This window comes from Lissotriton vulgaris, chromosome 2_1 (assembly GCF_964263255.1).
Source record: "Lissotriton vulgaris chromosome 2_1, aLisVul1.2, whole genome shotgun sequence".
NCBI classification, from domain to species: domain Eukaryota; kingdom Metazoa; phylum Chordata; class Amphibia; order Caudata; family Salamandridae; genus Lissotriton; species Lissotriton vulgaris.
In genome coordinates, this window is record NC_141687.1 from 403500459 (window position 1) to 403513569 (window position 13111).

General features: G+C 48.2%; 1 protein-coding gene across 1 annotated transcript in view; it reads left to right on the forward strand.

The window, feature by feature from the left end:
* Positions 1-13111, forward strand: part of LOC147730469 (cyclic nucleotide-binding domain-containing protein 2-like) — an 822009-nt gene that overhangs the window by 614246 nt on the left and 194652 nt on the right. Inside the window, 1 exon segment of the mRNA XM_086954071.1 lies at positions 12504-12519. Within this exon segment, the coding sequence (XP_086810197.1) occupies positions 12504-12519 (16 nt within the window).

The window sequence follows — 13111 nt, forward strand, 5'->3', positions numbered from 1 at the left end:
GCCACCTCCCTGTGTAACGACTTCATCTCCCTCCATTGCAGGCGCTGGACCTTCAGCATCTTTCCTTCCAGTCCAGCAAACACACTGCCACCCTGCTCATATTCCACTGGACTGACCGGCCTTGCCCTGCGGTGTCGTGATGAGATGTTCGCACCCTCGGATGCTGAACCAGCCCGCTCCCTGTTGGATCTCTCTACAATGGGACTTTGTTGGCGCTGGCTGCCCTCCTCCTCCGACTCCTCCATCTGCTGGAGGGTGATCACGGCATGCCTCCTGCCTGACTGTGGTTGTGGTGGTGGTGGTGATGGTGGTGGTGGTGGTGTAGGTGAACGTCGCAATGGTGACTGAGTGAGAAGGGATTGCGGCCCTCCCTGGCGCTGTGGTGATGTCTGTGGGGAACGATTGGCTGGCTGCGATGGCGCAGAGCTGGTGTTCCCTGCAGCCATGCTGTCTTCATCGTGTTCACTCCCCTCTGGCCTGGCTGACCTGCCTCTGCTGCCCTCAGCTGCACTGCGAGATGACTCGCCTGAAATGACACAAATGTAAATTTTCTCAATGCTCTGTCTGCAATGCCATTGCATTAAAGTACATGCCAACAGTGCACAGTGGTTATCCTGACCTGTCCAATTATGTTACCATGCTATTGTGTTAGCTGCCCTGACAGTCCTGATCATGATTTCACACTGACTACATCACCCAGTATGCATTGCAGGTAAGCAGTAAGACATGGTGTGGAGTGGGAGCACTTTTACCACTATGGGGGTTGGGGTTTGGGAGGGGTTAGGGCAGCATGCTGGGCATGCTTCTTACCTTGTTTTCTAGCTGCTCTGGCGGAGCTGTCTGCGTCTCCTATGCCACTCACACTCTCCCGCTGGATGGTGGACTCCACCATCTGTTCCAGTGGTGTTGGTACTGGGGCTCGATTTTTTCCTCCTCCAGTTTTCCCTGCCAGCCTATGTCTCTCTGCCATCCTCTGTTTTGCAGTTTTTCTGAGGTCGTACCACCTCTTTCTGATGTCCTCTATGGTGCGCAGGGTCACACCTATGGCATTGATCTTGTCCCGAATGCCACTCCATATTTGCCTCTTCTGTGCATCTGGCACTTGGTGGGACTGGGCTCCAAACAGCTTGTGGTACACTTGGGTGACTTCCTCAATCAGGATCTCAAGCTCCTTGTCGCTGAACTTGAGTTTTCTTTTTCTATCACCTCCCTCCTTCTCCTTGTCCTGGCTTGCCATTGCAATGCTTGTTCTGTTTTTCTTCTCTTTTCTTTTTCTGGTCTATGTTGCTGCTGCCTCCTCAGCTCTCCTGCCTGCCTGTCTGCCTCACAGTGAGCTCCAGGCCCTGTGCACCTGGCTGGGTGTGGCAACTTCCTGTTTGGGAAGTAAATGGGTGTATCAGGATTGGCTGATTCACCAAAACGCTGTTTTTCGAATTACCGATTCGGTATTTCCGATTTTGGGTGTGGATTCGGTAACATCGAATCGGTATTAGCCTTTCGGTATGCATTTTTATTACCGATCTGGTCACAATCGGTATTTAATACCGATTAGGAACGAATCGGTAATGTTTAACGAATATTTACCTACATCACGTTTACCTCATTCTTAATACCGATTCGGTATGAATCGGTATTACGGAGTCGGTATTTGGAATTTACCTACATATGGCCCGAAATCACCATTGTACATACTGTGTCAGAATTAGAGCTGTGTAAATTCAGTCTTTGGACAAGAAATCAATTTAGGGGTGATTGCCTCCCATTCTTCCTTTCATTAAAATACACTGTTGGTGACGGTCAGTTCACAACATAATTAAGTACAGATTATTTCTTTAATCGGACATGACAGATAATTCAAGAGGCTGCAGTATTAGCCATTTCGAGGCCTTGGAAGGATAAAATTGATGTATGGGTAGATTTATGTAGCATACTACTACTGAATTATGTCTAAGGGACCGTACTCAGGGCTACAGAGCTGTTCTTCAAGAGTCACTCCCATTTCTTGCCAATACACTGGAATATTATTGCACCTCTGCCTTAGTTTTCATTGTGTTTTGATGCTTCAGAAACCACATGACTTAAAATTATTTTATTAACAGTTTAGTTTATGTTTAATTAAATTATGCAAACATAAAACCTTATAGTTATTGAGTATTAAATATATACACAGCACAGCACAAAGATTTTCTCTAAGACAATTAACAGCATTCCGCAACCAGTGTATTTCAGAAATCAAAATAGTAATACTACCTAGAGATGGACATTTGAATATTATATAAAACATTGTCTCAATGTTGTCAGCTGAGCAATAGCAAAACAATTGGTTTTCATTCCTTTGGCCAGTTCAAGTCCCTATGTAAACTATAGGGTGTAGCCTAAAATTACTGCATATCTGAATATCATTGTTTAAAAGAAGATGAACATGTTGTTGTTTTAACTAACTTTTTTGAGTAAGTGGAGGGCTGTGTTTCCTTAGCTAGTCTAAGCATCACTTACTCGTCAAACAAGCATTGGCAAAGGCCATACCGCTGGGCTATTTTAGGAAAATTTAACTTTGTTGTTATTAACTGTACATTTTAAGGTGGGAAATTTGAGATTTGCATCCCCCCGAATCTCACTGATTAAGCTACACCCCTGACTATGCTGCAGAGCTTTGTAATGAATGACTGAATTTCCCTTCTTTCACTGCACTTGCTTATTTCATCATTTTAAAACTTGATAGCCAGCACCACAGCGGGAGCCGGCACAGTTAAGCGTGGTGGGGAGGGGCGAGGCTGGGAGGAAGTCAACAGAAGACGGAATAGGTCAAATTAAATAAATAAACAAAACATATTCCGTTGTCTGTCAACTTACCCCCCTTCGCCCCGCCCCACCGTGCTTACCTGCACCGGCCACGACTGCAGCACCGTAGATTCACAAGACGCATTCCTATGGAGCATGTAAGGGGATAAGCATCCAAAGTAGTGCAGGGAGCTGAAAATCCCCACAATGGGAACTATGAAGGTGGGGCTCAGAAGGGGATAATTGTGATGGTCTGTGGCTAGTAGATAGAGGTAACAGAAAAGGGAAAACCCCTGGCACCAAAGGGAAACAAGCATTGGTAATGCATCGGTTTCTCCTGCGAGATGAAAAAATGCTGTTTTGATCAATCATTGTCCGGGACGAAGGAAGGAGCTCCCTGACAAATAACACAGGAGCGGAGAGGATGTTGTGCAGTGGCCAGAGCTGGTGACTCGAGGGCTGGGCATCCCGGTTCGAGTCTCAGCGGCGTAACATCCTGTGATTCTGGGCAAATCACTTTCCCCAGGTGATAAGTTGCTATATAAATCTGCTGCAAAAGGAAAAAGCAAAAAGTGGCAAAACTTAATGAAAACATTGTTCCACCAAAGCGGTTGTTAAAAGTATGTCGGCTACAGGAAACTGATAAGAGAAGCAGAAGAGGAGCAAGCATTAGTAAAAGCAGGAAAATATGCTACAGTCAAAAAAAATTAAGGAAAAGTAAGTGGCACGAACAGGAACCAGTGAAAAGCTAGAAAAGAGAGGGGGCGGGTTGTAAGCCAAGTTTAGGTTTGTATTAATAATAGATTTAACAAGCTGTGCAGGAGGAACCTAAAAAAAACTATCAGAAAGGAATAATAATATCTTTACATCCCACAGCTCAGTGCTGAACGGGATGAAAAATGTGATAGAGGCACAAGAAGAGATTTCCAATGCGAAAATCGAATTAAGTATTTGTTTGCTAAGTTGTACAAGAGGTCATCTGAACTAGAGGTAGTTTTGTTTTAGTTGCTCAGACAAGCTGTAGAAGAGCATTTATGAATAAATAGTAGTGTATTACTTTTTGGGAGTACTTTGTTATGTATGTGTAATGTGGCCTATGTTGATAGTGTATTGATTTGGTTCTTAAAGTCCATAATAGTGTTATTATCTTGCTTTGTGTTTTTTTTAAATCCAATGCTTAAGCATTAGATGCTGGTGCATGGATAGCTAGAAATTATGCAAGTGCAGTGTGGCAAATGAGGGAAGAGCCTTAGCATCAGGCATGTATGGCAGAAATTGTGTATGCCATGTCACATCAAACCTGTAGCTGAACATAAGTAGGGGTGTAGGAGAAAAGAGTGAGAGTAGACAAGATTGGGCGTGTGGATATTGTGAACAAGACCACTGCCTTCCTCTCCACCTTATAAAGACTTTGCTTTCAGTGTTCTTCTCCATCAGCAAAGCTGACAAAGTCCTTCATTCCTGGTGGGCAAAGTAGGTAGCTTTAGTTGATTCTGCGTGGGTTTTCAGGCGAACATCTCGTGGTGGCTCTCTGGGATTGGGTTCTTTGGTATTCTCAGTGTGATGAGCTGGATCCAGACAGGGGTTGTTACTAGTGGCTATACTTCTTCTCGCACCCACTCTTCTGGTTCCTGTATAGGGGTTCCACTGCAGATTGTAGGTAGATCTTCTTGAAACAAGAGATATTTCTGATTACCACCTACGTCCCATTTGTTGGGGTGACCACAGTTCCTTTCCATATGCCTTTCTCATATGGGGTTCTGAACTTTCAGCCTGGTCGCCTGCTCAGAATCACCATATCGCTCCTTTGAATCATGTTGTCTCTGGCATGTAAGGCCATGGTGAACCGCTAGATTAGTGTTCTTCTCCGCTAGCTTTCCTGTGGTATTAGCTTCTGCAGTTTCCATGTAGGTATTGTCAGAAATATGCCACAGAATTTCCTCCTGAACATGAGTGCTGCAGAGTGCATTGTGTGACACAATGGGATGTGTTACAATATGCCCTTATGAAATCTGTGGAGAGCCCACTCTGGTTCTTTGTTTTGATTCACCCTAATTCTGAGCACTTTTGTCATGGTGCAGAGAAACCTCTTAACATCTCCATTAGCCTGAGGCCACCTTAGTGTAATGCGCTGATGTGTTATGTTCAGTCCCTAGAGGTATGCTTGGAAGTCATGACCCTGAAATAGGCTTTTTGTCGAAGGGCTGGCCAAAAACAGCAAATGTTTTTTGAGCTTTGGTCTGAAGTGTTTAAAAGCTGTTGGGTAAACCAGTTCAACCACTGAAACTTGAAATATGCATTCATTAAGATGAGGATTTGTTGTCCCGGCAGTCTATGCTAATGAGAGTGCAGGGTGCACTGCGTGGATACTCTGTGATAATGGGGGCTGTTCTGTCGATCTCACTTTTGAATCGGCACAGGACTACTAATATGTCTACTCTGCTGCCCATGCCATGCCTATTTTTGTAATAGCCTCAATTTCGTCTTCATGGTGCCTTGATAGGCTAGCAACGCACCAAGCTCTTTCATGTTTCTGGGTACAACTGTCTTATTCCCCAAGAGGACTAGACTGTCACTTGTTTCTCTCAACTCTGTATGCACTCGCCACAGTTGTTCGAGGGTGTTGCATGCATCCCGACCAAACATCCTGGAATTGGCTAGCAACGTAACCCATTTGTTCTGTTTTATTGCTTCTATTGCCCTGCATAGGCAGCTGTCAAGGGAAGCGGTGTGGATTATCTCTTTCAATATGAGGGCTTATGGGTAGGCTGCCTGTGAGATCATCTTCACATACTATTCTGTTTGTATCTTTTGTCTGGTGTGCCACTTAAGTAGACATGATGTGTGATTGCCTGGAGAAAATATCTGCTGGGTTCTCAGACCCTTGTCTATAGCACATATTGAATTGGTATTGTTGGAGCTGGATGACCCACTTCTGTATGCGGGCGGGGTAGAGGATGCTGGGAGGTGCCTTGAAAAGGCGTACCAGTGGTTTGTGGTCAATCACTCCTCAGAATCTTTGCCTCACGAGGCATAGGTGGAAGTGGAAACATCCCCATTTTATGGCTAGGGCTTCTTGTTCGATCTGTGCATATCTTGTCTCTACCTCCAACATTACCCAAGTGGCAAAGGTCGCTGGTGCCCAGCAGTTCAGGTTGTGTTGTTATGCTGTTGTGTTGTGTTGTACGAGGGCTGCTCCTAGGCCCACCAAACTGGAGTCTAGTACCACTAGCTTTCAAGAGTGGTGTGAAAGTATGCCATTGTGATGTCGTGGAGTAGAGCATTTTGATTTTCTGAATGGCCAATTCTTGTGTTGCGCTGCAATGGCTTGGTTGGGGAGCTGCATTTCTAGGCAGATTCTTGCTGCTTCTGGCTGTTCGGCCTTTGGGGCTATGACCATCGGGGATACCCAAGGAATGGAGCCAGGTACTTTTTCAATTACTCCTAGCCTACCAAATTCTTCCTCTACTTGTGTTTTTAGGTGGAAAGGGATGCGTTATCTGTAATCTGTAAGACAACCAAGGCCGTCAAAGACATGTTTGAATTCTTGCATGAGTTGCTCAGTTTGGTGTGTGTGTACTTGTGTTTCAAATGCGATTAGTCCAAGTTCTTCTGCCTTGTGGCAGCTGATTTAGGTCTAACCTCCTTTTGTGGTGACAAAGAGTTTGGTCTTGGTCTGCTGTTTTCTTCATCTGATGCATCCCTCAAAGATTCCGGACAGCGTGACAGGGCGATCGCTCTCGTAGACAAATATTTTTGTCTTGGTTGGTGCTAGCGGAGGCTGCTTCCGTAAATGCTGGTAGTGACTGAGGTCCATTAAATTCTCGGTGGCCCCTGTGTCTAGGAGTGCTTGGACTGGTTGGCTATTAATCTCCATACAGCACGCCAGCTGTGGACTGTGGTGCTTTTTTTATGTTTATGGTAAACAAAATGAAGAATACTTCCTCATTGTCCTCTTGGTCTGCCTCCGACATGTGTCTCTGACATTTGGTTCATAAAGACCATAGTAATGTTGCTATCTTGCCTTGTGCTTTTTAATCCAAAAAACTTGATATAGGATGTTTAAGCATTAGATGCTAGTGCATAGATGGCTAGAAAGTATGTAAGTGAAGTGTGGCATATGAGAGAAGTGCCATAGTATCATGCTTGTATGACAGAAACTGTTTATATCATAGCACATCAAACATGTAGCTACACATAATTGTGGGTGTAGGAGAAACGAGAGAGAGTAGACATGGTTAAGTGTGTGGATATTGTGGTGCTAGGGGGTCGATGAGGGTGATAGGATATGTGGAGTGTGGGAACTAGAAAATTACATGGGCACCAGCAATTACTTTTCTGACTCAGTCTTGAGCGGCACAATGTCCATTTAGTTCTACCCGTGGCCATTCCCCGCAGCAGGGTGCATGCTGATTCAGCACTGGCTAACATCACCGGGAAACACTAGACCACTACCTTCCTCTCCACCTTACAAAGACTTTGCTTGCAGTGTTCTGCATGATCAGGATAGCTGACAACGTCCTTCATCCAAGTGCTGGGGTGATGGGCACAATAGGTAGTTTTGGTTGATTCTGCATGGGCGTTCAGACGAGTTTCTCGGTGGTTGCTCTCTGGGTATTTTTAGTGGGATTGAGCTGTATTTCCTCTGGTTCCGGACAGAGGGTTGTTACTGTTGTGTATACTTCTTCTTCTCGCACCCACTCTTCAGGTTCCTGTATAGAGGTTTTGCTGCAGTTTGTGAGTGGGTCTTTGTGAACCAAGAGATATTTCTGGTTACCACCTGCATTCCCTTTGTTAGGGTGACCACAGTTCCTTTACATGTCCATATGCCATTCTCATATGGGGTTCTGACCTACCAGCCTGGTTGCCTGTCCATTAGAATCACCCTATCTCTTCTTTGAATCATGCTGTCTCTGGCATGGCAGGACATGGTGGCCCGCTGGTTGTTTAGTGCTCTTCTCCGCTAGCTTTCTTATGGTATTAGCTTCTGCAGTTTCAATATAGGTATTGTCAGAAATATGCCCCGGAGTTTCCTCGTGAATATGAGTGCTGCAAAAGTTCATTGTGTGACACGATGGAGTGCGTTGCATTATGCCCTTTAGAAGTTGGGGAGAGCCCATATGGCCGGGATGCCTGTCACCCCCTCCCAACACAATCCCCAAGAATGGGAAGACGGACGCAGTTGCTGAACTTTTGGAAGGCGGGAGGGAGTCACCCTCCTGGCCGTATTTATTAAAATATGAAACAAAATTAAAACATTAAATAAAAGTTTCATATCATGTACAATTTTCATTTATTACATTTCGATGAAGACATGTTCATTGGCTAACCTTAACAAATCTCTAATACAAAGGTTTCCTAGCCGAGTCTAACATCCTCCAAATGCATACATTCTAAATTAAAATTGCACATCCTAGCATTAAGGGCCAACGGCAAGGTCGCAACCGGTGTCAGATCCCTACTACCAAAACTCTCGCCCTCACGGTGTGAGTGGCGGCCGCGCAGAGGACTGTACCCTCTGTGCCAACTCCAATTTCCCTTGTCTTGTTGGGGGCCCCCATTTCCGCTCGACGCCATCTTAAAGGTCGTCCGAGCACCCGTGTGAGGTATCTGTAGGAAGGACAGCGTGGACTCCCCCCCACCCCCACACTCTCTATCACATCCGCCGTCGCGGATATCCGGGCCCCGGGAAATTCGTAGGAGGGGCATATAGCCGCCTCCTCCCCTGGAAGGGGCCTATGGCCGTCTCCCCCTAGGCGACCCATACTTAGTGGGTGCCGCCTCCCAGTGGGAGGGGCCAATGGCCGCCTCCCCCCGGGCGCTCCCATCCATAGTGGGTGGCACCCCCCTCTAGGGACCTTGAAATTACTGCTCACCGATCATGACCTTACCGCCCGACCAAAAAATAAATACGACAGTTGTTTACCTACTAAGGGAGAAAAAATTATCATCGTGTCTACTGCATCATTTGTTTATTCCTAAAAGAAAACAGTACCTTCAGACAGAAGTCACATCCTTAAGCTAAACCTTCATATTCTACTAAACAGAGGGAAGAAGATGTTATCAGAGAAACATTTTATTGCAAAATTAACATTGCCATTAGGGGCTGGTGGGTGGGTCAAAATTGCTCCTTGTTCCGTCGAGGGCTCACGTGCAACGAGTGGGTGCAGCTTCCAAGCACAGGAACAAGAGGACGCTTCTTCGGATTCCCGCTCTCTTTATTCCTCTTCGGGAGGGCGTGAACCCTCCGCCGGTACGCCTACTGGGCGTGGCCATCGGTGTAGGTGTCTAGGACAACCCCTCTTGGGCGGGAAAAGGCACGCCCCGGCTACGCCGCTTCGGGCATACCAGCCGAGACACGCCCCCCGCCCAAAATGGTTTCCCGGGAGGATCGGGGCCCCCAACCATACGTTCGGGGGGACCGAGTGGTCGCCCCTTTCCATATGGCCGGGATGCCTGTCACCCCCTCCCAACACAATCCCCAAGAATGGGAAGACGGACGCAGTTGCTGAACTTTTGGAAGGCGGGAGGGAGTCACCCTCCCGGCCATATTTATCAAAATATGAAACAAAATTAAAACATTAAATAAAAGTTTCATATCATGTACAATTTTCATTTATTACATTTCGATGAAGACATGTTCATTGGCTAACCTTAACAAATCTCTAATACAAAGGTTTCCTAGCCGAGTCTAACATCCTCCAAATGCATACATTCTAAATTAAAATTGCACATCCTAGCATTAAGGGCCAACGGCAAGGTCGCAACCGGTGTCAGATCCCTACTACCAAAACTCTCGCCCTCACGGTGTGAGTGGCGGCAGCGCAGAGAACTGTACCCTCTGTGCCAACTCCAATTTCCCTTGTCTTGTTGGGGGCCCCCATTTCCGCTCGACGCCATCTTAAAGGTCGTCCGAGCACCCGTGTGAGGTATCTGTAGGAAGGACAGCGTGGACTCCCCCACACTCTCTATCACATCCGCCGTCGCGGATATCCTGGCCCCGGGAAATTCGTAGGAGGGGCATATAGCCGCCTCCTCCCCTGGAAGGGGCCTATGGCCGTCTCCCCCTAGGTGACCCATACTTAGTTGGTGCCGCCTCCCATTGGGAGGGGCCAATGGCCGCCTCCCCCCGGGCGCTCCCATCCATAGTGTGTGGCGCCCCCCTCTAGGGACCTTGAAATTACTGCTCACCGATCATGACCTTACCGCCACAGGCCGGATAGTTGACCGGCTATCCGGCCCCCCCACAAACTCCTCCTAAAGGTCATGCTTCCTCAAACCCCTTAGGTATGCTATGAAGTCTCCTATGAGTAAGACATTCCCCTCCCGGGACAGGTGAACCCCATCATTGAGATACATGTGATCACCCCGAATACACCCATGCGGAATGCTATGCAACTGCGCAGAGCGAAACAATCTACCAATTTTGCTGTTAACCTTTTTCACCGAATGGTTCAGTGCTGATACTGAAAGGCCCCCCCGCCAAACCCTTCTGGGAATCATGTGGGACCAGGCAATTGTGCACCCCGGGACTCTTTTTGCTAACCAGCTAACGGCTGACAAAACTCGCTCGAGTAATACTCGCCTACCGAGTGTCACCAAGTCATTGCCCCCCAGGTGTACTATGATTACAGATGGCGGTGACCTCTGCCGCCCTAAGAGACCCTCAATAAAAGATTCGAACTGGTCAATACAGAGCCCACCCCTTCCGTGGAAGGCCACTCTGTACCCGTATTCCCCAGCTGCGTGAGTCACGTCACCTGCTTTGAATACGTCCCCGGCCCGCCTCAGGTATGAGTGGCCCACGACCCACACCACTCTCTCCTCAGCAGGTGATCTCTGACCGCTGGTCCCCTGGTGCTGGGTCGACTGCCAATTCCGCCCCGCATGACATGCTCGCGAAACTGTAAATCAAACAGAAGACAAGAAGCGTGAGTGCATGTAACTTGACTTCACAACATGTGCAATCGCACATACCTTTTAAAACAATTTGAGGACCATCGTCCTAACTGTTTCACCTCTTCCGCACTCTGACCCCTGGCTGTAGCCTCAGTAGCAGCCCCTATCCTAAAGGAGTGGGTCCCAAAATTGCACGGGTCCATGCCCGCCGCCGCGATTGTCAGTGCTTGCACCCTCTGGAACTGAAACCTCGTCAGTGGGGTGGCATCCATGTGCCTCAGCAAACTCCCCCCCATGTATCCGCCCTCAGTGCCAAGTATTCCTTAATGCACTTGATCGGGCACGCGGGGGACCCTCGCATGCGTTGGACAACAACACTGTTTCCCATAGCTCCCTGGTCAGTCTTGGACCTAGCTATTGTGACTACCATCGAATCACCCCTAATTAGGATGTGATCCCTGCACAAGCCTCCCTCCACATCTTTCTTATTCTTTGCGACCAGTTCGCTCACCCGCATAGCCCCATGGAATGCTAATGCGAAAGCTGCCCGGAACAGAACAGCTTCGAATTGGGAGGAGCATGTCGTGGGTAGTTTCGCCATAAGTAGGGACAACCTTTCTAAGCCAATCGGGCGCCTCTCGTCTTGCTTTCGACCCTCGAGGCGCTGCCAACCGCGCAGGGCTTTTCTTGCCAAAAAGGAAGCTGTTTGGTCTTTGATGCCATGCACCTGCACCATGAATGAAATGGCCGCCCTGTGTCTATTGGCCGTTGCCGCTGATCGGCCTTCCCTGTGCAGTGCTACCAGGAACCCTAGGAAGGAATCCTCCTGACCCCAGTTCTGATTCCCTGTCGGACCCAAAAATGCACAATAGGAACGAAACGCTCCTTCGTATGCCTTCCTTGTCCTGGGGGCTAAGCTTGCTGCCACGAGGTCTTGTAATCCGGGGCACCGAGTAGCCAGAGTGCTTCGGGGAATGGTGCCGCCGCTAGGTCCACTGTAGGTAGATACCCCCTGAACGCCTGCATATGTGAACGAGAGAGTGCATCAGCCGCATGATTCAGTACACCGGCACATGTTTCGCCCTGAACTGTACATTCAATCTCATGCAAAGCAGCACAATTTCCTTCAACAATCTCAAGATCCATTTGTAGCGTGCTGCCTGATTGTTAATGCATTCGACAACCGTCATATTATCAGACCAAAATACCACAGAGCGGTCTCTGAACTCGTCCGGCCATGCCATCAGAGCAACAAAAATAGGGAATAGCTCGAGGAACCCTATGTTACCTGTGAGACCGCTGGCGTACCACCACGTCGGCCACGCTTGCGCCGACCATCGATTACCAAAGATGGCGCCGAATCCCACGCTCCCCGCCGAGTCAGTCCACAAACCCAGCTCGTCCGAAGACGCTGGCGGCTTGTTCCACACTACTCGACCGTTGAAGTCTGCCAGAAATGCCAACCAGATGCGCATATCCTGGCGAACCTCTGCAGACAGTCTCGTGCGGTGGGGTCCTTCTTTGAGACCAACCATAGCTTGTGCAATAGAGCGTGAAAAGGGGCGGGCCATTGGTATCACTCTCAAGGCAAAGTTAAGCTGACCCACTGCTTGTTGTAGCTGATGCAGGGTCACCTTCTCTCTACTAAGGCACAGTTCCAAGGAAGCCCTAAATTTGGCTACCTTTCCCACCGGCAAACGGAAACATCCCTCCACAGAATCGAGCTCAATTCCCAGAAACTCGAGTGAAGTAGATGGTCCGACCGTCTTACCTGGTGCCAATGGCACTCCGAACTCCCTCATGAGGACGCAAAAGTCCTGTAGCGCCCGCGCACATTCCGTGTCGCCGGGAGCTCCCAAGAACAGAAAGTCATCTAGGTAATGCATAACATGCCTATGCCCTGTGGCCTCGGTGAATGCCCACTCTAAAAAACAGCTGAATTTTTCAAAATAAGCACAAGAAATGGAGCAACCCATCGGCATGCATTTATCCATGTAATAACGTCCTTGGAACGCAAAACCTAGCAAACGCTGATCTTGTGGGTGTACCGGGAGCAACCGGAACGCTGATTCGATATCTGATTTCGCCATCAGCGCTCCGGGGTCCAGGCGATTTAACATGGTGACGGCATCATCGAATGATGCGTACCGCACCGAACATACTTCCGGGTCAATTGCATCGTTTACTGAGAAACCCCTCGGAGCAGACAGATTATGGATCAGCCTAAATTCCCCCGGGTCCTTTTTCGGGACCACCCCTAATGGGGAACAGATGAAATTCGCTACTGGCGGGTGCTGAAATGGGCCAGCGACTCGGCCTAGGGCCACCTCTTTAGCGATTTTCCTCACCACCACACCTGGATTATGTTGTGCCGAAAGCTGGTTTTTACAAAAAGGTTCCCCACGAAATTCCCCCGCCGGGATGTGGAAGC